The sequence below is a fragment of the Dermacentor variabilis genome, chromosome 11 (genome assembly GCF_050947875.1).
Source record: "Dermacentor variabilis isolate Ectoservices chromosome 11, ASM5094787v1, whole genome shotgun sequence".
NCBI lineage: Eukaryota > Metazoa > Arthropoda > Arachnida > Ixodida > Ixodidae > Dermacentor > Dermacentor variabilis.
Window position 1 is genome coordinate 112,380,316 of NC_134578.1, and position 26,145 is coordinate 112,406,460.

Consider the following 26,145-nt stretch of genomic DNA (forward strand, 5'->3'; position numbering starts at 1 on the left):
GATAGAGAGGAAGCAGAGGATTTCGACAAAGTAAAATCGAGTCTGCTAAAAAAGTACCGGCTGTCTGCGGAGGCGTTCCGTCGGAAGTTTCGGGAAAATGAGAAAGGCAGAAGTGAGTCATATACAGAGTTTGCGTATAGGCTTATGTCGAACATGCAGGAGTGGCTCAAAGAAGAGAAAGCGTTTGGTGACCACGATAAAGTTCTGCAGTGTTTCGGGCTAGAACAGTTTTATAGTCGGTTACCTGAGAACGTGCGATACTGGGTCTTGGATAGGCCAGACGTTTGTACGGTGGCTAAAGCCGCTGAGCTAGCCGAGGAGTTTGTGACGCGTCGGGCTCGCGGAGCTAAGGACGGTCAAAAGGGTGAATTTGGCTCGAAGTTTGAGAGGCCAAAGTTCACACCCATGAGATTAAAGGGGGACACGCGTAGTGCGGATGCGAGCGAAAGCAGTCCGACCAAACGTAAAGAGACGGCGGCAGCCAAACGCAGAAAGCGGTTCGAGATGAGGCGAGCGCGCTTGTGTTATACGTGCCAGAAGCCGGGTCACTTTTCGGCGCAGTGTCCGGAAACAACACCAAAAGTTGTGTTTTTTTCAATAGGCAGCACTGACGAGAACATGAAGCTTCTCGAGCCTTACATGCGAGACCTCCTCGTGAACGGGAAAGAGTGCCGAGTGCTTCGCGATTCCGCAGCTACGATGGATGTAGTTCACCCGTCTTACGTAGAACCCCATATGTTCACGGGCGAGTGCGCGTGGATCAAGCAAGCCGTGGAAGCTCATAGCGTGTGTCTGCCCGTAGCAAAGGTGCTTATTGAAGGACCTTTCGGAGCGCTTGAGACAGAGGCGGCAGTGTCATCTATGCTGCCACCCCAGTACCCGTACTTATTTTCAAACAGGTCCGATCACCTCCTGCGCGAGAAGGGGCTTTTGTTTGGTGAAGCTAGTGTTCAGGCCTTAACCAGATCGAAGGTTCGGGAGCTCGCTGCAAAGGCGGTAGTTGCGGGGCCGACGTTATCAAACAACGAAAAAGGGTCAGAGGCGCAGCAAGCTGATATTCAGAGCACGCCCGAACTGAATAAAATTGAGTCTGTAGCGTTGAAGGCGCCAGATACTGGAGAGGAAAATCCCGATTCGGGAAAGTTAGAAGAGCTATCTACTGATTTGCTCATCGCGCCTACGTCAGACGGACTTGATAGGTTGCTAAAAGTCAGCCGGTCGGCTTTGATAGCCGAGCAAAAAAAGGATGGCAGCCTGGAAAACGTGCGCTGCAATGTCAAAGAAGGTATCGCCAGGAAAACTGCGCGTTTTGTGGAAAGAGGTGGAGTCCTGTACCGGAAGTATCTAGACCGAAGAGGAGTGGAGTTCGATCAGCTGATCGTGCCTCAATGCTATCGTCAGGATCTGTTGCGCTTGTCGCATGGGGGTTCGTAGTCCGGACACCTAGGAGTTAAGAAAACTAAGGACCGTCTCTTGCAAGAGTACTATTGGCCAGGGTGTTTTCGGGACGCAGACCATTTCGTGAGGACATGTGACACTTGTCAGCGGGTGGGCAAACCAGGGGACAAATCAAGGGCGCCGTTGAAATTGGTACCTATCATAACGGAGCCTTTTAGACGGCTCGTTATTGATACAGTGGGACCTCTGCCGGTAACAGCCACGGGGTACAGACACATTTTGACTGTGATCTGCCCAGCGACAAAGTTCCCTGAAGCAGTGCCGCTTAAAGAACTCAGCTCAGTTGAGATAGTCAATGCACTACTGTCCATATTTGCGCGAGTTGGTTTTCCTGCAGAAATCCAATCAGATCAGGGCACAGTGTTTACTAGCGCTTTGACGACAACTTTTCTCGAAAGGTGTGGGGTAAAGCTGCTACACAGCTCAGTGTACCACCCACAGTCGAATTCCGTTGAGAAGCTCCACTCCGTCATGAAGCGCGTGTTGAGAGCGTTGTGTTTTGAACATCGAACGGACTGGGAGCTGTGTCTGCCTGGGGTGATGTTTGCTTTAAGGACCGCGCCGCATGCGGCTACGGGGTTTTCGCCAGCTGAACTGGTGTACGGTCGCTCGCTTCGATCTCCGCTTCGCATGCTTCGAGAATCATGGGAAGGTAGGGGCGACGACCCAGTCGTGGTGGAGTACGTGCTTAAGCTCCTCGAACGCTTAAGAAGGGCACAGGAGTTGTCAGGTGAAGCAATGACAAAGGCCCAGCAGAGGGCCAAGGTTTATTATGATCGGACAGCCAGGGCCCGTCGTTTTGAGGTTGGCGATGAGGTCATGATATTGCGCACATCGCTAAACAACAAACTAGACGTGCAGTGGGAGGGCCCAGCACGAATTGTTCAGAAACTGTCGGACGTTAACTACGTGGTAAGTCTGCCAGGAAAGCGGAAAGCACAGCAAGTTTACCACTGTAATCTGCTCAAACCTTATAGACAAAGGGAAGCAGTGGTGTGCATGATGGTAAACGTTCCTGAAGAGCTTCCGGTCGAGCTTCCAGGACTAGGCTCAGTGACGAACAGGGAAGACACCGGTCAAGTCATTAGTGACCTTATCAGTAAAGCACCGCTGTCGCCCGAGCAGAAAACCGAACTACACCAGCTATTACAAGAGTTTCAAGGTCTGTTTTCTGAGAGGCCTGGTAGGACTTCTGTACTTACTCATGATATAGAACTTACCTCCCCAGAGCCAGTACGATCCAAGGCGTATCGGGTGTCACCCCGCCAGAGCGATATTATGGAGGCTGAGGTAAAGAAAATGCTACAGCTCGGTGTTATTGAGGCAGGTGAGAGTGATTATACCTCCCCTTTGATTTTAGTTGAGGTACCGGGCAAGGAACCTCGTCCTTGCGTCGACTACCGCAGGCTTAATTCCATCACTAAGGATCAAATTTATCCGATCCCTAACATCGAGGAGCGCCTTGAGAAAGTTAGTAGCGCTCAGTTTATTTCCACCCTAGATCTTGTCAGGGGTTATTGGCAGGTTCCACTTACAGAAGAGGCTAGTAGGTATGCGGCGTTCATTTCACCAATGGGAACATTCCGTCCTAAAGTGTTGAGTTTTGGTTTGAAGAACGCGCCATACTGTTTTTCAAGTCTCATGGATAAAGTGTTGCGGGGACAGCAAGAATTCGCTTTACCGTATCTAGACGACGTAGCGATATTCTCCGCATCCTGGTCTGAGCATATGACACACTTGCGGGCAGTGCTAACCCGCCTGCGCGAAGCGGGCTTGACAGTCAAGGCTCCTAAGTGCCAGTTAGCACAGGCCGAGGTTGTCTACCTCGGTCACGTGATTGGTCAGGGTCGTCGCCGCCCCTCTGAAATAAAAGTGGCCGCTGTGCGAGACTTTCCGCAACCGCGCACCAAGACCGATATTCGGTCGTTCTTGGGTGTCGCCGGCTACTATCAGAGGTACATCCCTAGGTACTCTGATATCGCGGCTCCCCTGACGGATGCTCTAAGAAAGACAGAGCCTCAAACAGTCGTCTGGGACGAGACAAAGGAAAGAGCTTTTAGCGCCCTAAAGAGTGCCCTAACAAGCCAGCCTGTGCTACGATCGCCAGACTATACAAAAGGGTTCATTGTTCAGTGCGATGCTAGTGAGCGAGGCATGGGCGTTGTACTGTGCCAACGGGAAAAGGGAGAAGTAGAACACCCCGTCCTGTATGCTAGTCGTAAGCTGACCAGTCGTGAGCAGGCGTATAGCGCCACCGAGAAAGAGTGTGCGTGTCTCGTGTGGGCCGTTCAGAAATTGTCATGCTATCTAGCCGGCTCGAGGTTTATCATTGAGACGGATCACTGCCCTCTCCAATGGCTGCAGACCATCTCTCCCAAAAATGGCCGCCTCCTGCGCTGGAGCCTCGCTTTACAACAATATTCCTTTGAGGTGCGTTACAAAAAGGGGAGTCTCAACGGTAACGCCGATGGCTTAAGTCGAAGCCCCTAACGTAGGAATCAGCCTCAAAATTGTTTGTTACTGATGTTTTTCTTCCTGAGGCAGGATTTTTTTTTAACATATTGCTTTTGTTTAGTGTTTCAAAGTGATGATATGCTTTCTAGTGCAATTTTTCAATTTGTGGACGCGTTCTGAGTGATGCTAGACTACTGTAAGGAACTAGGCAGTGGTATAAAAAGGGGAAAGAGCCTGGCAGGGCTTAGTGAGGGTTGTGCCGTGCTTGCTGACTGAGCGGTTGAGTTTCAGCGTAGTTCTAACGCTTGCCGGGAACGAGAACAAAAATGTGAACTCTCCCGAAGTCACTTTGCAGTGTCCCGTGCGAACCTGAACAAGAGAACGAGGCCTTCTCTGTGCGCTGCGCTCAAGGAACGTCGAGGGACGCCCGACTTCGGTTATGAGCATCATCGAGCGACATCCCTCCGGACAGCGGATGCAGTCCCCTGTCCATCGGGATCTCCTTCCCCCGGCGGGGCGGTCTGTTGCGTTTCGCCTGCGACACGTGGTTTTGCCGGCGCGACCGCGGCGGGGCGGCAGACATTTTGGCCCGATCGTCGTCGCCGCAACACTCATCGCCAGGTGTTTCCAGGCGCGACTGCGGCGATGCGACCGCCTAGGGATCATCCTCGCATTCCAGTCATTGTGCCCGAAACAGGCGATGCCAAAGCAGGGATCTCATTCCAGTCATTGGGCCCGAAACAGGCGATGCCAAAGCAGGGATCTCGTTCCAGTCATTGTGCCCGAAACAGGCGATGCCAAAGCAGGGACCATCCTCTCATTACAGTCATTGTGTCCGACCGGCAGCGCCACGACAGGGTGCTACGAGATCGTGCTCGACATGGTGCTACGGCATCGCTACGACAGTGTGCGTCACCATTAGCCCATTGTACATTCACGTGCTCGTCTTTTGAGGGGTTCCTTCTTGCCCTCAACTGCGAGAGTATAAAAACAGCTGCCCCCGGACGCCAAAAGGAGGGCTCCGATTTCTTCTGTTGAGTGAAGTGCTCTCCCGTCTCTCTACTACGGTCAAACCTGACCGCCAACTCTTTGCGATGTTAAAATAAACAAGTTGTTTCGTTGTTACCAGTCGACTCATGCTTTGCCGGGACCTTCGGATGCTTCCAGTTGTACCCCAGGCCGCCAGGCCAACGCTACCCTTGGGGCTTGCGACCCAGGTACAACCACGGGCGTCAGCGCCGAGTTCCCAACAGATCGTACCAGCGGTCCGATCAAAACACTATGTATATCATAGGATAGTACATTATCATGCGATGGCATGCCTTTCTCTTAGCGCTTTAAACTTGTTAGATAGAAGGCACACTCAAGTAAGGCAATGCAAGAACAAAGAATAAAATTGCAGCACGGGCTGAAACTGTAAATCACAAGATTGTATCGTGTCAGTGCTCACAAGTGGCAGCAATATCTATTTCATGGAAGCATAACAATTAAAAGCCTGGGAAAGCGGAATCAAAGCGCTTGTTTACCATAATTTGTGTGGAGCTATATGTGGTGGAGAGTCAATCGTGTAATCATCGGAAGCCCTTATACGTCGCATGCATATGGATAACGCGATGAATAGGAAACCGTGCCGCATGCGAATCGTTAATGGTGCTAGTCTCGCCAGCAGAGGTAATGTGAACATAAGTTAACAGTTGTTATGGTAAGTACAAGCCCGTTGAGAACTGCTAGACAGGCTAGTTTATGTTTTATGGCCATACTTCCGTGGAAATTATTTCGGCAGTACGTCGACAACTGTACTGAAGGTTATATTTGCTTCCAAAGCTCATTCGACGACTGCTGCTTATCTGAATAAAAAATCAGTACCTTCTCCTTGTCACCACTCTTCCTGCCTTCGGTCCATCGAAGAGCGTCGGCTTTCCACGCCTTAGCAGCACGAACAGTCTCCTCGTACAGCCGAACAAGGGAAGCGCCTTTTCCATTCACCGGTAACACCTGCGGCTGCAATAAAGCGTTAGCATCATACCCCAAGTCTACTCTACATCACAAATCTACATTTTTGAGGAGCCGTATGTATCTCTATGGATATAGTTTTTAAATTGTTTTTACTCTAAATCAATTAAAGGCTACCAGTCGCCAACATTTACACTATCATAACGTTTAAACGTCTTAATTTTGCAAATGACGCATTCTTATGCTGATACAAGGCATTACGCCTTTCGTGTGGCAGGGCTGGCGAGTTCTCCAAAGAATGCTTATGCATTAAAAAATTGAAAGGTTGGAAAAGTTTCCTTGACTTTAGGAGACATATTCAGTCACGTACCAAGTATTTCGCAACTGCTTGGCCAGCCGCATACGATCCGACTCTCTCTCTCTCTCTGTCTCTTGGTCTATATATATATATATATATATATATATATATATATATATATATATATATATATATATATATATATATATATATATATATATATATATATATACACAGGACAAGAAACGGAACCGAGGGGCCTTATTTTTATTAGTCGTGTGAAAGGAAGCCAGCAAGCAAGGAAAAAGAGGACAACACAGTGAAAATTACTTGTACTTATTAGTTTAATTAAAAAACGATAAATTATGCCAAATGAAAGTGGATGAAAAAAAATTGACCGCAGGTGGGGTACGAACCCACGTAGTCACATTACGCGTGCGACGTTCTCACCAAATTAGCTACCGCGCTGCCGTTTTCCTATCCACTTTTCTGGGGTATTCATGTTGATCTACTAGAACTAACCCTAGGAATGTTGGCCAGCGCCACCACTCACAAGCCTCAGCGGCAGAAAGGATATATATATATATATATATATATATATATATATATATATAGGTTACAATTAGTGAAAGAGCCTGGTGATGCGTCTCTCAATAGACATGATTTCTGGGGCTTTACGTGCTAAAAGCACGATTTCATTGTGAGACACGCTGTAGTGGGGTGCTCTGGATTAGTTTATACCACCAGGGGATCTTTAACCAATCAAGCAATCAACTTTATTTACCATTTGTTCCTCTTACGACAATTGGAGGAGAATGTTTGGCCAGGAACGAAAAGCTACCTCAAGGTAGCTTCACGAGGTTCCTGCCCATGTCTTGGCATAGATGATAACAAGCAAATCATACAATTTATACAATGAACATACTGAATACAGGTGAACAACGCAAATAAAAATGTAGTGGTATACATTCCTACAAGGGAAATTACATCAAGAGAACACACTCATGATAGAATTATTTCACATACACAATAAAGGGGCACATAGTGGAAGGCGTAATAATGTCAAATTTAAGTATATTCGTAGAAACAATGTATTTACGAATTATTTAATGAACATATATTAGGTGTATTCCAGTCAAACATATGGGAACATTAGTTAAAGAATATAACTATTAACAATTTAATAAGTGCGACATTCGAAATGTAAAACTGGGCATAATCAATTGATGATCAGAATAAGAAATATGGTAAGATCTTTCCTAGTAATGCTGCACAAATCAATTCCTTCGCCATGTAGGTGTCCTAAGTAAATGGGCATGCAGTGTTCTAGTCTAGCGTGCCCCCAATGTACGTGACAAGGGGCATTTTGGCATTTAGCCACCGCCGACAAGTAGAATCAACATAAATGACTCCCAGTATTCACAAGAAAAAAAGACAGCAGATGCGTCTTGGAGAATTAAACCCCCATTTCCAGTGAAGCTATTTCTTTCGAACAGTTCCAATAAAAGGTTTATTGGAACATCTCTATTCGTCCGGTCTTAGAATACGCTAACGTAGCTTGGTTCCCCCACACTAAAAACATCTTTAAAACACTCGAAATGGTTCAAAGGAAAGCCGTGTGCTTTATCTTCAACTACTATGGGCGCATGCATTCACCCTTAGATCTTTTACGCACGGCTGGGCTTCACACGTTGTCCAGCCGTGCTAAATTACAGCATATAAAGTTTTTGTATTTACTCCTTAATAATGCATTAAATATGTCTCCCACAGATTTTGTTCGTATAAACACTACACGACTAACACGTCACAAACATGCATTTACCCTTGAAGAATATTTCTGTCACAGTAATACTTTCCGATATTCTTTTTTTCCACAAGTTGTCCGAGATTGCAATCGCTTGCATCTATCAGTCACGGCCCAGTGCACCATACACAGATTTATTACCCTCGTTGGCCCAAATGGTCAATTTTCTCGAAAAGCGACCATATCGGGCCAGTCGCTCGCTGCTCGATTTTTCAGTCGCGTGACCGTCGTCGCAAAACTGATAAACCAATCAGCGGCGCACCTGAAGTGATCTTTCGTGTGTCTACATCCGGCCTCCTCCCGCGTCGCGGCAAATTCCGCGTAGATTCAGAGAGTTCTCGCTGAGAACGATAATCTTCGGGATTGCGACTTGGGGGTCGCGCTCAGCCGCGCTTGCCGGTGTGAACATCAGTCGCCTTCGGTCGCTTTTTGATCGCGAGTCGCATATGGTCGCGCGACCTCCTCAAGTCGCCGGTGTGAATGAGCCATTAGTGAGACTAAGGTATTGAGCCTCTCGGCGGGCTGCAACGAGCTCGTGTGTGGTGTTGTGAAGCCCTAGGTCTAGGAGTCTAGAGGTTTGTCTGTGAAGAGGGAGATGGTGTACTTTGCCTCAGCCCCTCCCAACTTTGGACAGTGGGAAGGCAAGTGCCGTGAATACGCCTATGAACATATTACGAAGTTGCCGGTGAAATAATTAACGTCGCAAAGCGTGGCAATCGACCCTAAGGCCACGCGAAAGTTGCGCAAAACACTTTTCTCTTCTTTTTTTTTTTGTTGAGCAGATCGATGTGTAGCAACCTAGTTTTGGCATACTGGATAATCGGTATCGTTTAAGGACAACCCTAAAGGTCGTCTACTCTTTATTCATGATGGTTAGTCTGTAGTGACTCGCAGGCAGATCTCACGAGAGGTTGAAATTGTGAACCTACCGAGTCGACAAAACCCTTTGTCGCGAGCAACCCGCAGCGGTAGCACAGTGGCTACGGAGTTCAGGTGCTGAGAATGGGGCGGGGAGCTCGATTACCTGGCGTAGAGTGGGAACGCTCGTGTACTTTGTCTAAGGCGAATGAAAAGAACCGAGTTGATCAAAATTAAAGATAGCCCTGCACCGCGGCTTTCCTTACAGCCTACTGTGCACTTTCCGCACGTTAAACCCAACCATATTTCTCTTTCCTGCCGGAACAACGTTCTCGAGTCGGTAGTGTAAGTGGTACACTTGTACTCCCTCCAGAGTGATCGCATCTTCTGAACTTTAGTTACAGCATCCGAGACGGGTTTATACAGCAATTTATAGAGAACATGCGAGAACGCAATAGAGTATAACACTGAAAACAGAAATGGTGCTTTAAGCATTAAAGCGTCAGAAACGTATATGTGCAAGCAATTTGAGTGAAAAATTCGCGATCTGTTAAGCGGTACTCAAAGTGCCCTCATGGCGACCGTGTTCTTGGGTCAGTTGGAAAGTCATGGCTTAGGATTAGAAAACATGGAGGACAAAAAAAAAACGAATCTTGTCCCTTGGCTGCCCACTGTCACCGTTTGCAAGCACGCGCTTGTACGTCCGTCCTGTTTTATTTGCCTTACTGGGTGCGTGTGTAGTGTTGTACTATATGTAGGAATATTTTTTTGACAATTGTATCATCTACGAGAACATTTTACTGCGTATTTGTCATCGAACAGTTTTGAATACTAAATAAAACATATATGTAATAGCTCTACATTTGCTTGCTGGACCATAGTTTACAAGGTGCTTTCTCCTTTTGGAGGGTGCGCATGACTCAGTTACTTAAAACTGCGTCCATCCATTTTATTTACTCATCCTCTATTTTTCCATCAACAAGATCTCTAACAGGAAAAGCAAGCTATGCTTCAGCTTGCAAAATGTGAGAGAACAACAAAAAAGAGTGTTATACGTTGTCAGCACTGCCACCGCTGACTGCGCTTTATGTAAGAAAATAAGCAAAATCCCATGAAACGAGTCTTTGTGGGGTGACTGTTCTCCATAGAGCCTTTATCTGGGGACATGCATTACATCGTTTTGCGAAAAACTTCGCCTAAATTATTACAATAAACAATGTTTACAAACTACAGAAAGCCAAGGGCCATGTGAAGGCCGGCTGCATTGAGATCGCGCGGACGTTCTCATTGTGTTTTTTGTGTTTCTAAAGCAAAGTGTTTAAGTCGACCGGTACTTTGCCAACCATGACTGCTGCCGCTGGGTGGTGCTGTCTTACCGAATAGCTGATACGCAGAGCAGTACAGATATAACGAATGCCTGATATAACGAATCGAGTTCCACGCAGTGCCTTCTGTACTGCCCGTATGCAGATGTGTCGGTTGCCAGCTTCTCTACGAAGTTACGCAGGGAAAAGATCTAAATTTCCCCACTACAGCAACTACACGCGTTTAACCGCATAGTTCCTTTACTAAAGCGATGTTTTCTACCCCTTTTGGGCTTTCGGAACAAGTGCAGCAGTCAACTCGGCGGGTCTCCGAGATGGCGTGTTCAAAAGTGGACCGATTCCGTAGACTGTGTGCTCCGCGTAGTGTGAATCACGTAGGTTGGGTATTATGGTTTTCTGCGGTTTACTGATTTCCGGTCAGGCAGGCAATGCCTAAGCTGCAAAACACGTTGCACAAGTTAAGACAATTTATGTCATTCATTTACACGCCTCAAGAAACCTTATCGTCACATAGATTTCGAGATGTTCGTTGGATCTGCACCATTTCTTATTCTCAGCCTTACCTCTACGACTTCTGGATCACCAGCCGCGCTGTCTTCGTGCCTCTGTAAGGGTGGAGTCTCGTCGCCTTTCCACTCCTCGTGTTTTGTTAATTTTGTCTTCTCCGGCGTCTCTGAAGTGCCCTGCGTAAATGTGTAACACTCATTCAGCTATATTCAAGCTGATAAAAAAGGAACAAGAAAAACGAACGTATCAATACTGCCTCTACCAAACTCTCTGTCTACAAAATAACCTTATTCTCGCTTGTAAACGCTTTGTGACTGACATGTGCTTTGGCCTTCGTCATAATCCTTATGTCCAGAAGTTACTGAGACGGACAAGGGAGAGTAAAGATTACCAGCGTACTGGAAATATGAATGATGCGCCGGACTTCACGCCACCGTTTCGGCACCCCAAGTCAACGAAGATTGTCCTTCATTATTAGCGATGGCCATGCACGGCCACTTATAACATTTACGGCAGCGTCCTGGATTTAGGGGCAAACAGAGCTCTGTTGTGCGTAAAATCCTTGATGTTCCTACCGCTGAGTCTGTCTACGCATCGTAAGCGTGTCGTCACACGCAGGACCTTCTTCCCACGCCACCTGAACGCGCAACAATCGCTAACAGCCTGCGGTGACTCTGGTTTGCGAAACATCGGCAGACATTTCTACGGTGATATTTATTTCGGCAATAAGTTTTTACGTTCGTTCACTGCAAAGTAAGCACGTTTTGTTCGTAGTTGACAAAGTGATACCAATACAATGCGGTATAGTATCGGTTTTGTGGCAGTAAATGTTTCCCAAAACATCCTCACAAAAGTACATGCGAACAAACAAGACCGGGAGTCGCAGTATATGGTTATGCTGTATATTCCTAGTGGGGTGCACAGTTACTATGTCCGCCTTTGAAGCGCTTGCAGGCGGAGCTGTAATGCTGCGCACAAGACATCAGGCTAAAACAAGGCAGGGCACGCAGTGTCGTATGAGCTGGAAACGGCGAACTGTCCGGTAAAATGGTGCGTCGGGAAAGTGCGTACCAGTCCGTCAAGATAAAGGAAGAAGGTACCACTACGTCCGGTGAACAAAAAACAATGAACGCAGCACGAACACTGGACTGTGCTTCCCAACTACGGTGGTTCATTTCGGGAGTTCCTTTTCTTTTTTTCAGAACAAACTACAGACAATTTTAAAGAATCAAGTGTGGCAGATGACGCAGTTGTAATCTTTGAAATGGATTACCTAAATAGGCATCCATAAATTGCAGCAATCGTCAAGCTGAATAATAAAACAATTAGGAACATTTAAACTATTCAGTTTAGCGCACATTGCTGTTTGCGAATAGGAACCACCGCTAGGTAGGCGCAAAGCTATTTTTGACCGCCCCCTGAAAGCGGTCATGTCATGGCGAGAACCTTTCGGCATCAGGATTTTCGCCTTGGGCAAGTTGGTTGCCGTCATGGTGTTCAAGACTCTGCAGAATTGTTTCCTTTCTAAGGTTAACTCCATTAGCCTCCGCGATAGCCCAGTGGCTATTGTGTTTCACAGGTCAGCTCGACGTAACCAGTTCGATCAGCCGCGGCGGCTGCATATCGATGGGACGAAATGCAAGAACGCCCGTGTACTTAGATTTAGGTGCAGTTAAAGAAGCCCTGGTATACCACTCGCAATACCAGAATTCAAATTCTTATTGTGGAAAACCACAATTTCGTAGGTAAGCCGATACACTGGTGGCCTCGAAAATTCGAAGAAGAATTATAGTTTTTTTCCTCACTTGCACAGAACTAAACTTGACCAAAGGACACGAGGGATAATGCGTGAGTGCAAATGTGCTTTTCTTGTCTCAGAACTTGAGCAAGCTTCGCAAAACCAATAAACGTGAAGCTGAATAAAGTACAATGGCGTAACAAGAAAAATGAAAGAGGTTTCGTAGCCTGTAGCGAACGATTACCTACCAGATGCCGCTTTCTTGCAGTAAGCAAGCCGCCTAAAGGGCATTAATACCTGTACCTTAATATCGAGGATACAGAATGGAGGAAGAGGTCAAGTTGGCAACCAAGTAGCAATTTAAAGCGTAAATATACATCCAAGAGTCATAAAAATAAAGTGAGGGAAACACACGGTAAGTTCTGTGCCAAAGATGAAAAAAAAAATACACCATGGAGATTTGCAAAGGCGGTAAGAGAGAAATCAGGCGAAAAAAATGTTTCATGACAATGCGTCGCTATTTGAGGGCCGAGCAGGCCGCATGAGGACAAAGACACACCGGAGAAAAAGTGTGCCACAGGATGAGACACGTGTGGGCTGCAATAAAAGACGGAAACGAATTGATACATTGTAATTGAATGCAAAAAAAACTATTCAATTACACCCAGCGAGACCCGTACGAATTCAAAGATGATGCAAAGAATAGAGAGAGAGACAAATGGGGGACGAAAGACACGGAGGTTAGCCAGTGTAAGTACTGGCTGGGCTACCCTGTGCTGGAGAAAGGGGTAAAGGGAATAAAAGGAGAAAGAAGAAGAAGAAAAGAACACCGGAAATGTCACACAATATCGCGATGCTACCCGCTGTAACATTCAAAGAGGGTCGCACAATTGCATGTCCTTAAAAACTTCAGCAAAGCCCTTAAGGCCTAGAGTGCCGAAGCCCGTCTGGACCAGTGTCCCAGAACTTTTTCCTCTGGGAAGGGGCGATGGTCCAGTTTTTCGAGCGTGGTCACGAGCACTTTTCTTGGCACACTGCAACGGGGACAGTCACAAAAAAGGTGCTTGATGGTCTCATAGCCGCAGGTGTCGCAAGTAGGGCTGTCGGCCACATCAATGCCAAAGGAATAGGAATAACTAGTGACCATTCGAGATAAGAAACCTTTAGAGTATTGGTGGGAATGGAAATGCAGCCGTCGCAGCCGGGATGGCGGCCAATGACCTCAAGGTGGCAGGCCGTCGAAGCCCGCCACCCTGAGGTTAGGCGCGTAGCGCCGATGCGACTGGGCTACCACTCGGGGGTAGGCAGGAATGCACTAGCTAGCCTACTATTATGTGCCGCACGTGTTACATTGATTCAAGGTGTACGGGCTGGAGTAATGATTAGAAGGTGCGCGCCAGCAATTTCCTTTTGAGAACTAAACATTAGTCAGTCGTGGCTCTAGTCGAAGTCGCCTTCCTTTACACATACGTACCGCTTCCCGGTAGCGGAGAAGCGGGGATGCAGAACTCCTTCCTCCTGTTGTTTCCTCTCCAGCCTTAGCTTGTCGAAGCTGCTATTGTTTATATTCTCTCACCGCGGTGGTGGTTTATGGATAGAGCTGCAGACTGGCTGATTGGAATAGTTGGCGACAAATGTTTTGTCACCGTACACCGGGAAAGTTAGTTGGCGACGTAGACAAGAAGTGCACGCTTAGCCTCCGCCCTGTGCACTCAGGATAAAGCCCTACAGCGCGGCGGGAGCTAAACGTTTTATAAGGACACTAAACAGAAACCGTATTTCAGTTTAGACTGTAGCGTCATGGGGCCCTATAACGAAAAACGATTCGAATGTGTTTTTATTCCAATCTCCTCATGTCAAATTTGCGTAACCGCCGACGTAAGCATCGGGCGGTGGCCCACAGCATTGCCTCAGTAGCCCAATCAAACGCCCGCTTATAGGCAGTCACTCTTCTTTGCTTTCAACACGGATAACTTGGCCTAGATTGAGCAGTTTTTCGTTTGTAATTGGCTGCCAAGAAGCGAGGAGCACGCCCAAGTAGAGAGGGTGTCTATGGGACCGAGCCAGCGCACTGAAAATAGATAACGGGATGATGAGGGTGGTGCCAGCGTCTGCGACTGGTCCACTTTCTCTTACTTACCTTGCCGTGGCTGGTCGAAAATCGCGACGGCGTGCAACAGAAGGTTAAGGACGCCGCTGAAACGGATCCTCGGCAAGGAAGAGTTGGCAGAAGGAGATCGTAAATGTGTCGAAAGTGCTCGAAAACGTTACACGTCGACGCAGAAACTTTTGTTACACGCTATTGACGCGATGCTCTCCGGCAGGTGCGAATAGCCAATGACTGAGCGATCGGCGGCAGCCATCTTTTATTCCTTTCGGAACTGGGCAGCCAACGGCTCTTCAGAAGATAATTCAGTTTCGTTCGGCATATTAATGCTCTTTGTAGCGTACACGTCACTTTGACGAGGTGAGTTTTCGCGGTTTTGCGACGTCGCGTGACAGGCAGGTGAAGTGGGTGCAGCCCGAAAATATTTGACCAATAACCGAGGGCTAATGGTGAAAAGGCGTCGAATGAGAAATAACTATATTTTTGTTCTGTCCAATCATGCATAATCAATGTGTAGACGTCGCATGAGATGTAAAGTTATATTAACTTTGTCTTCTGTATATTAATCTTCAACCCCAGTTTTACATTTTCTTGGTTAAGGTCTTCTATCATTTGTTTCAATTCGTCCCCAGAGTCGCTCAACAAGACGGTTCGCAGATGACACTATGTAAGGTTGTTAAACATTCGCCGTTGAGCGTAACTGCTAAGCCTTTCCAATCTTGTAGCTGCAAACTTATTCTGAGCATAAATAGATCAGCATTGGAGAGCGTGTGTCTCCTTGCCTGACTTTTTCTTGATCCTGACCCTCTCAACTTCTCTTCTGGAAAACCAAGGTAGCTGTGGAATCTTTGTAGATATTTCCTATGATATTCACGCATGCTTCCTGTACTCCGCAATCGTGCAATGCTTTCATGAATGAATCTAATTATTCAAATGTCTTTTCTGAATTTATGAAAGCCATAGAGAAAGGTTGGGAGTACTTCACCGATTTCTCATTTACTTGTTCAATGGCATGAATGTGGTCCATTGTTGAATATCCCTTCATGAAGCGAGCCTGTCATCTTCGTTGTTTGACATTAAGATACATAGGTACAAAAATGCGCACATAGAAAAGTACATACATAGTCTCTGGAAGTGTGTGAATTACTGTAAGGATTCCACCACACTAAAATGCGGCCGGAAAAGGAGGAGTACTAGTCACTGAGTGTTCAGCCATCGCTGAACACGCCGTCATTGTCAAGGAAAAAATTTCATCCTAATAAAGAAACAAAGAAAGTAATGAAGAAAGAAATAAGCTTCAAACTTCACACTTCAAACTACACCATCAGTTTGTGCATGTCCGATGATCTTCGCTGTATATACGATACATCTGTAACGTAGCTTAGGTTCCGTTAATGTAAATGACGCTTTGTTAAGTTTATCCCTTGCGGTATCTGCGTTCATGTTCATGTACTCCTCTCTAGGTTCTTGTGCTAACCTCCAGTTTTGATGTATGCTGTTGCAGATAGGTGATCACTCAATACTCGCAAAATTCATATGTGGTAGTAGCAATGGGAAGCAAACTTCTCCGAGTCGACCCAGCTTTTATCTACATCTGATATCTGGCGCGTTTCTGAAAGCAGTTATTAAAAAGAAAGAAACCGCGCTTTATGCGTAGACAGCGAACGTTCATGACTTCTGCTCGAACTGAATGCTTTCAGACCCGGAAGGAAGCTCGTACAACAGCATAATTGGGCTCGAAAAAAATGCGCCCCTTGAGGAGCTGTTTCACATCAGATGGCGGACGCGCTTACTCTAAGTTTATGGTCACACTGAATAAACGAGGCTGCGCTCAAGTGCGGTCCCGCTCTGTTTGGGTTCCTACAGCTCAGAGCGCTCTACTAGAGATCGAAAACAGAACATCCACACGCCTCTTATAGGGCAACAGCCTTGCTCAAGCTATCGGTACACGCCCGCGCTACAGAAGAGACCTGTAGAAAACTTTCGCTCGCGCGAATCAGCGAAATGCTGGTTGGTCACACCATTCTCGTAAAATAAAGAAATACATACGGCAGAAGTCGTCTGAAAATGACTGTCAACACTAATGCAACACTAATCGAGCTATGTAGGGACAGACCATATTCCCGAAGTCAGGTTTATTTAACACCCGCAGTGGTAATTAGGAGTCTTTGTTACTCCAGCTATGTGCCAGATACTCCTATATTGACCCACTTGCTTTGGCACTCGCTGGCCACGGTCGCCCATGAGTATAGAGGCATGACGACGACCGCATGACGCTGACGCAGTGACGACGGAATGACGAAAAGGGACTGGCATCGATCGAACGACGAAGGCGTATAACGACTACGGGATGACGACAATGGGATGTCTGTTCTGACATTATGACGATGGCATAAAGACAACACTGTGCTGACGACGACATGAAGACAGTCACATGACGACGACTGTACGACGACAATGGGGTGATCACGACGGTATGACGACTAGCTGATGAAGAAAAGGGAATGACAAAAATGGCACGGCAAGACAAGATAAAGACGACGGTATGACAATAAATGCATGACAGCGTCAGTGTGATCACGCCGCTATGACGACGAAGTCATCGCAGTGATGGCATAATCACGATTGAAGGACGACAATTGTATTCATTGAAATTCAATGAGGACGAAAGAGTGACGGCGCGATAACGAGGAAATTGGTAAGGCGACGACCGAATGACGAGACGATGCGATGATGCAGAGCATTGGTGAAAAGGATAAAACGACCACAGGACGACGAGACCATGACGACGACTATGTGACGACGCCACGAGGGGAGTTGGATGACGAAGCTGGAATGACGGCGATGCGACTACAGCAACAGCATCATGACCCTGAACACATTCCTAGTGCTCATACCAATAACACATATCGGGCTAGTAGACAACCTTGACGACTTGGACGGAATAGGTGTGATGGCGGTTCCATGACGAGAGTTAGATCATCAAACTGGAATGAGGACGATTGAACGACTACGACAACATCATTGTGGCAGTGAGATAACGAACGCACGACGACTGTACGACGACGATGGCGTAGCAACGACGGTATGACTAGTGTCAGATGAAAAAGCTGAAATGACGGCGATGCAATGACAACGACAGCATCACAACCACAAGCCCATACGTAAGGGCTGAAACTATTCGACAAATCGGACCACTGGGTTGGGGTAGAGGGTGAGGACGATAGTATGACGAGAGTCTGATGACCAATCTTGAATGATGGCCATTGAACAACGACGATGGCTTCACTAAGGCGGCGTGACAACGAATTGCATGACGGCTGTATGACAATAATGGCGTGACGATGATAGAATGACGACAGCAAAGCAGCAACCACATGTGCGCAATATTAAAACGACAGCGAAAAGCGACGTGACAGGCAGATTCTGTAGCGCTGTCATGTCGCGCCATGGAGCAACCGCAGTGACGCGACATCGAAAAAAAAAAGTTACGACCAGTTAACATTGTTGTCCAAATAAAAACAATATTGTTGCCGTAAAAAAGAATACTAACCGTGCTACGAAGCCAATGCTTTAGCCAACATTTACTATATCTAGTTTTAATATGCCGTCATCGCCAGTGAAAAAGTGTTCCAAATCGACAGCGGTAATTGTTGTGGCGCCATCTGGTTTGTAAAAATGAAAACAATTCTGCTACTCTCGCTGCCGTTCCAGGCCTAAGATCATCAAAGAAATCAACTGATCTCCAGAATAGCATTTTATACGACCTTCCAGCGTGAGTGAAGACAAGCAGTGTCTGCGAACGCATAATTTTTAAAATTGCGTAGATGGTAAAACCGGAGCTCGGTCTTCCTGCCACCAGAAAATTGCCTTGTTGCAAATAAAAGAGCAGGGTCAGCTGCCACAGCTTATGTGCTGTGAACGCAATTAGAAATGTTATGTTTAGGAAGTTTCAAAAGGTACGGGCCATCTTTTACTGCCGTCCTTTATTCGACGATCGCAGCACTCATATTTAGACAGTGTATATTGCGTCCCCCCCAAAATGAAAGTTATCAAAGTGGTTCGTATTTTCGCAGAGTGTTTAATAAAATGTAAATAAGCAGCTGCTGGCGTGCGCTGCCTCATGAGTCTGGAAACATCGCTACCTGACTGCGTGCTTATTTTCAGACAATGCAACAGGCTTAAAGCGATAGACGTAGCATTAACACATTGGGCAAAATAATGTTGAAAGGACGAACGCTTATCTTTGTGACCTTCCCTGCGCTCTTCCTGTTGCCGCCGCGGTTATTGCTTTAGCGGTCAGGCAACTTGTCGGAGAAACCGTTCGAAAACAAAAGCATATTGAGCACACGAGGAACTAAACAACCACTTGGAATAAAAATACGCTTTTGTTTCAACTTATAAACACCAGCTTTTCTCTTTTACCACTTAAACAAGGTGCCCCAACAAATGCATCATAATTTATGGAGACAATATTTTGCTGAATGGAAGAATGAAAATCATGTCGGCAATTACCTGGCCATCTTTCAGTGATGTTTCTTCTTTGGGGCTCTCTGCAAAGATAAATTGCTAGATCACTAAGAAGAACAGCCATTTACGCTCCTTCCTTACCGCTATCTTCGTGAATGATGGTTGGACTTCTCGTCACTTCAGGCAACGAAGACATAGACTTGGTGTCCGGTAAACGGCCGGGTGATTCGCGACCGTTGCGAGCAACTTGGATCTGAATAAAGCAAAACGAAGCTTCCTTGATGCTCCTCTACTAAAGTTCTGAGGAATTCCCACAGAAAAAAAAATTGGCGGGACCAGTTGCTACGAATGGGTGGATGTCTGACTTTCCCTTATTTAGAAAAAAAAAATACATTTAAAACGCGAGGTTATGCCACTCAAACTTTACAGAAATAGAAATTATAGTGACGAACGCGAAGTAACCTGCCAACTACGACCGCCGGTCGACAAGGAGGAATGACCAAGTGCGCAGTGATGCACACTCTCCGAGCGACAATCATTATTAAAAAAAAGATCATCGTTCCGTAAGGCCTTGTTATCAATTGAATGATACATTCTTCGTGTAAGATTGAGGATACGGTTTTTCTAGATCATTCGCTACCGTAACCGCTTCAGTAAACTTCTGCTTTTCCAATACAACTCGACACACCAAGAAAATGTTCAATCCTCTCCGGCGCAATGTACGGTTCAAGTTCTGGCTCTTTGCACTGCCAATGGAAAGGAGGTGGTCGTGTGTGATGAACTGCGACCAAACTCGCTCTCTGCAAAGGCGCGCGTTTTCTCTTGATGTGAAGTGGGGAACCCGGAATATATGTGGCGGATAATGTTGGTTGTAGTTGGCAGTGGCGGTGATTTGGCTCTGTGCAAGGAGTTTCTGTAGCTGCGTGCGCCGTTTTATAGAGTTTAGTAGTTGCGTGTAATTGAGTTTCAAAGCATGGCGCCCACGAATTGCAATAAGACTGAAAGGCGGGCTAGTTGGTTTGACATCAATGTGGAATGTTTCGCGCACACTAAACGACGACACGAAAAAAAAAGTACTGGGCTATTGTTTGCGCCGTTTTTTTGTTGTCGTCGTTCAGTGAGCGCAACGCTTTCCACAATGACGCCCATGAAGTGTTACCGGCTCTGGAATTGCTTTCCGGGAATGCAGTCAGAGGAACGTAGCCTTCTAGACTACATCTTGTGGCCTGGTGGGAGCCCTCGCTGAAACGCGGATTGAGGCACCACCTCTGACGTCGAAAATGGAGTCAAATGCAAGTAGAATCAGCTAAGGCCAGCTTTGCTTCGGCCTTTGCTTTGGCCTAGCAGTATTCTAGCACCATGCAAAACGCACCGGTTCAACAGAATTGTTACGCTTTAAATACATACGGCGTGGTTCGAGCTAAAAAGACAATAAAAAAGAAAGAAAAGAAACCTGATTACTAGATCGCGCACAGCAGCCGATCAAGGTCCGCGAGAGTGCTTTGGGTTGCCACAGCTTTATTTATTATGAGGCTGTGTCTATTCGCACGACGTCGTGCGGGTGAACCAAGAACGACTATCTGTACGACGCCATGGCCGCGCCATTTCGGGCGTAAGTGCGAAGAGCCTCATTTTGTAGAACGTGAAAAACTCAGCCATGTGGCGAGTACATCTACCGACTGGAAATGACATGTACGCTCAGACTTCTCAAGTGAGTAATCACCGTCCTGCAGAGCTATTTCTTACATGGCTACTTCAATAGAGCACTTGTTTCGGCCCATCTCCGCCCGTGTACAAGACCTAACATAGCCTAACCTTCCCTAAATTAACTCAATATAAAACTTTTCCGCACAGTTCACGCGTGCCGCTGATGGAGTGGTCTTACACATAAACATTTCCAGTTAACCCTCGCGACGTCGTACAGACAGACGTAGCCTTTTAGTTACACCAGCAGCAGTATTTGTAATTGTAGACTGGAACTCACATTTTGTGTACTGAAAAAAATAAACATAATTACTTCGCGCAACTACAAGTGGGAAATAGCTGCATACAATCTACTAAACGCGATAACTGCTATTAAGAGCCCAATGTGAAGTACTTAATAAGTATTTGTAAATACAACGGGAACGTACCTTCTCTGTTGAGGAATCCCGCAAGGGCGACGTCTGGGCAAAGTTATCCAGGTGCTTTTTCTGAGTTTCTGATGCTGATCTGAAATGAATGTGTATCCAAACCATGTTTAATATGCGTAATCATGAGAAAATATTCGCCCACTGTAGCAACCCAACGCGAGTACTGAAATCAAGTTCACGCTCAAAGATTTCATCGGTTTCTGTTCTTTCTTCTTATCTAGCTTATCCTACAAACTCTTCCCTCTACAAAAGGCTTCCTTTTTCTACAGGTAATCCAATAAAATATCTGGTGTCCTGCTGAGAAAGAATGCTTGGACATCCGAGACGATCACCTAAAACAGTACTGAGAGCCCATTAATATCCGCTAAACACTTTGCGAATGCGTCGATATATGCGTCAAGAAACATCGCAACGAAAACAGCAAGTAAACATAGCAATTAGGAATATTTCGGCATAATATGAATACCTGTTATGAGAGTAGCGATTTGTAGAACACGTACTAGTGGACCAGCCGCACTCGTAGGCGATACCACTTGTGTCCGACGTCTCGAACCGCGTGGTATAATGGGCATATATGTATACTGTTGGCATTGAGTCTACAACTAGGTCATTTCGGCAATGCCCCCATTACACTCTGAGGGGCTTGACAGCCGTTTTTAGTGACTCCAGAATGGACAGGAAGGTGCAGGCCTTCCACAAGTGGTCAGCGAAGAAACCATGGCACACGGTAAGGTACGCGAAACTGTAGACGTGTGGCTGCACCGAGTCCAACGCCGTGTGGGGCATCGTCCGACTTACTCGCACAAATCCCTTATTCGCGTCGCACAAGATTAATTTGATAAGTAAATGTAGCCTGATCATTGTCGAAGTGCAACATTTACCAAAGACACCCAGTGCAGCCACGTGACGTGTCTAGAAATGACCGCCTTCCATTGCCCTGAATTGTTACGTATTTGAGTGCATTTTCATGTATGCTCCTTTTTACTTTTTACAAATACGCTCGCTGTTGTCGAGCTATCCTTTCGTCCATACGCCCAATGATGCCGAGGTCGGTCTTTTGCATAATCTTACTGGTGCTATTACTTCATTCTTAACGCTACGCTGCTGCGAAGAAACAGTTGATAGCGCATTGAATGCGTCGCAAGGAAGTCATGCTCGATATATCGTGAAGAGAAGTCGAGCTGGTCCTTGGGGTCGATAGGCTGTGGAAGAGATGTGAAACGACAGTGGCTACTGGCACAGTATGTAGTGCGTAGGGATAAATGATGGTTTACAGGGTAACATAAATATGCGTTCGAGTTGCGGCTTCAAAAATAAAGTCTCTCGGCACAGAACATTCTTCAAGGTTGCAATGAGCCTACTGGTCTTTTCTTTCATTATTGTGACCCCTGACGCGACTGCTCAACACTGGGCGTTGAATTCTCCCACATGACGTTTGCACAACTATTGAAGAAACAACAAACACGTACCTCATTATACTCCTCTGCGCAGCCAAGCGCAGCCGTTGGCGCCTATTTTCCCTCTCCAGTCTCTGTATCTGTAGGAATAAAAGTGAGCACAGAAAACGTATTTCAGAGGTAGAACATGTCCGCCATTAAAAGACGTGTAGAAGGACCAATGTCTTTATTCATTGCTGTAACATGACCATAGCCGACCTTATTATCTGAACGTGTATTCAGGCCTTTTAAACGGTTTTCCGCATTTTGCACGTATTATGTACACACAATCGGAATCAACCACTGACAAAGTTTAGTGATGCGTACTTACAATTTATGCGAAGGGTGCAGTTACATTTCGCAGGCTCCTTTCTATAGTCTGTCTACAGTATGGGACGGATATCGTGACATGTATCGCGCAAAATCCTTTCGTGATTGGTTTAGAGTAGTGAAGGCGTCGCCATAACTATTTTCCATGTGTTCGTTTCAAATTTTACTCCATATTCCCGCCACAGCAGCCGTATATCGATGGTGTAATGATGACCGTGTGCTGTGCGTATCGTGGTTTTCGCACATAAACACGCAAAAATTTATTTATTTATTCTTTCTCGCATAGCTTTCGTGGCCCTTAATGTTACAACAATTCAATGTCGTGCTAGCTGTCTTCCTCTACAGCCGCTCTTATGGCGTTGTGGAGATAAAGGCGAAGGACGCAGTCACGGCGAACATCTGCCCTTTCCTGTTCGTTTTCAGCATTATCCTGCAAAGCATGCTGCTCTTGGGTGAGGAATACTCATGCTTGACACACACATTTATTGTATTTCGACGAGCAAAGTCTGAACAGACTATGCAAATTAGTTTCCCTTCTCTCAAATGTCCGATTCGCTATAAGTTGACCTCTAGTACAGAACAAAAGTAAAACTATTTGCGGGAAGCAAGTGCCAAGTCAAAATGAAATTTAACAGTACGCAGCTCTCGCGGATCACCGTGCTGAAGAAGCGTAGTGATTCGGAGTACGAGCGCACCTTCTCCTGCAGTTCGCTCCTGGTCGGCCTGAAGTGGCGACGCGGGGAAGTGCTCCTGTCGTCGTCGCATTCTTCCTGAACCTCCATCTCAATGTCGTTGAGCTGGCTGGTCAGCTTCTCGATCTCCCTGAGGCCAGCGGTACGAGTGAAGATAAACACGTTACTCGCAATAGATCGTCCGATAAACAGGAGTCTTCTACTGCAAGCCATTTCTTGAATACAGTGCCAAATGAACGTGGGGCGCCATGTTGACAAATGTGAAATGCCAACCGTATTATTGCATATTTGAATGTCGCTCATACAAAAGCCCTTTTTCGATCAAACACATGCGCAGACTCGAAAAATTGTGATATAGGCAAGAACATGGCCCTACACGTTGGTTCGAGTAGATACCGGTCAGTTGTCTCGCATATTATCACCTTGTGAAGAGGTTAACCGAATGCTACAAATCTGCCTATTTCATTCTTACAATTTTGGCCTAACGGGAACTGACGTATGGCACGCGCACTCGCGCATCCGTGCTACTTAATCTGACGCACGCGACGAAGAGTAAGTTGGTGCTGCTATGATAGAAGTATAAGGGAGTTTGTGGCCCATTGGTCAGAGGATCGGCCTGCTGCGCTCGGGGACCGAGGTTCAGTCCTAGGATTGGGCGCGTAGTTCATTTTCTTTTTTAAATGTGTGAGCTATTCTGAAGGCAGCAGCAGCACCCAGCAGCCACGGTCAGGAACGTTCGGGAGAGTTCGCGAAGAAAGCTTCGATTTAACCGCTTCGCAACCACTGCCCACAACCCGCCGCGGTTGGTTGGTGGCTTTGGTGTTGCGCTGCGAAGCGAGAGGTCGCGGGATGAAATCGGAGCCACGGCGGCTGCATTGCGATGGAGGGCTAAATGTAAAAACCCGCTTACTTAGATTTGGGTACACGTCAAAGAACCCCCAGGTGGTCAAAATTAATACGGTGTATCCCCCCCCCCCTACTTACGGTGTGCCTCATCATGAAATCGTGATTTTGGCAGGCAAAGCCCCAGGATTTTGTTTCACCACTGTCCACATTTGTGGGCCCCTTTTCTAAAGCGGAGTACTCCTGAGAGAAAAGTTCTGAGGCATAAAAATTATGTGCCTTTGTTAGCCTTGGTTATGGGCCTTGTCATCGGGCGGGGAGGTAAAAGCGCACCGCGAGCCTTTCCTCCTTTCGGGATTGTGCAACGCGGCGCTGTGTGAATGTGTTGCCACAGTGTGCTGCGTAGCGATTTGGATAGGCCTTATTTCGTTCTTAGGAAAGTTTTACGTGATGTCAGTTCAAACAAGATGTATGTTTTGTGCATGGGTGTTGCCTTTTTGCCTATTATAAAGCAGTAATATCTAAAGGTTATCGTAGATGGCACCACTTCCGACGAAATATGGCGGTGCCCATAAAAAAAAAAGATTTATCGTTTGCTCAGTCACACAAAGGAGGATTCCCCATCTTGGCTGAGGCAGACATTAAGAAAAAAGAACGGGGATATGGCTGCTAGCGTTCTCGCAAATCTTCCTGTTGCCTACCAGTGCCCACAACTGTAGACACTTCTCCTAAAGCCAAGTGCGCCTCGACAAATTGTTACGAGGCATTCAAATCGCGCGCGTTTATCAGCTTGCATCACGGTTTATCCTAGTCCTAGGGGAGGGCGCGACATGTCGGCAGAGGCGGCCAAAGAAGCAAGAAAGTGGTTGCGAGCAGCTCAATACGTTTTCTCGCAACCTATGTTAACATTTATGGACACGCTTTTGGTTTGAAAATGCTTTTGATGTCACCAAACCTTTCTTTTTCTGTGAGAAGTGGGAAATAAAATTTAAAAAACAGTTATCCATTTGCTTGCTGAAATCTTTTTTCTGATAGTGAAGAAGTTAACTGAGAAAAGCGCCTGGCCTCACAATAAAGACAACATATCCTAAAGTGTTGCCTTGGGGACACGCGCATGTGCATTAAGCATTATCACTCGTTGACCGGCAGCAATCCATGTGTGATGAAATTGCGCCAAGTCGCACTCGAATTGCGTGAAGTTCCGTCTGTAGTGCGTGAGTATCCCATGCATGCAGCAGTTTTTTCCCAGCTAGGCAAGTGATACGTTGCTTACGAATCGCTTTGCTTACGTCGCGATGTATGTAGCCATAAGCCCGATACAAAGCTGTTTCAAAAACATTGCCGTATCGAATATATATATATACATATATATATATATATATATATATATATATATATATATATATATATATATATATATATATATATATATATATATATATATATATATATATATATATATATATATATATATATATGAGCCAGCATGTTGAGGCACTCGGCACGTTTTAATGCAACATGAAATATATAAATACCCCATGCGCTCTTTCACGGTCGTCTATTCACAACATGGACATACTGCATTCTTCAGTCTTATACTTGTCCTGAAGAATGTTACTTACATTACCTGTACCCTTTCCCTTTGCGCCAGAATTCGAACGCCAGGTGGCGAAATACGGCTAGGCGTGTTCGCGTTTCAATCGCACAGGTGCACAGTAGCAGCTGTATTGGAAGATCTCA

General features: G+C 46.3%; 2 protein-coding genes across 2 annotated transcripts in view; both read right to left on the minus strand.

Moving 5' to 3' along the window:
* LOC142563432 (uncharacterized) overlaps positions 1-19,053 on the minus strand; it is a 71,102-nt gene extending 52,049 nt beyond the window's left edge. The window contains exons 1-3 of the mRNA XM_075673987.1: positions 19,018-19,053; positions 10,714-10,833; positions 5,779-5,913 (exon numbers count right to left, since the gene is read on the minus strand). The gene's annotated coding sequence lies outside the window, so the exon portion shown is untranslated. The remainder of the gene's footprint in view (positions 1-5,778; positions 5,914-10,713; positions 10,834-19,017) is intronic.
* A 28-nt stretch (positions 19,054-19,081) lies between these two features.
* The window catches only part of LOC142564063 (centrosomal protein of 290 kDa-like), a 32,047-nt gene continuing 24,983 nt past the window's right edge, over positions 19,082-26,145 (minus strand). The window contains exons 6-9 of the mRNA XM_075674885.1: positions 23,566-23,692; positions 22,574-22,641; positions 21,105-21,183; positions 19,082-19,225 (exon numbers count right to left, since the gene is read on the minus strand). Of these exons, the coding sequence (XP_075531000.1) occupies positions 19,097-19,225; positions 21,105-21,183; positions 22,574-22,641; positions 23,566-23,692 (403 nt within the window). The 3' untranslated portion in view covers positions 19,082-19,096. The remainder of the gene's footprint in view (positions 19,226-21,104; positions 21,184-22,573; positions 22,642-23,565; positions 23,693-26,145) is intronic.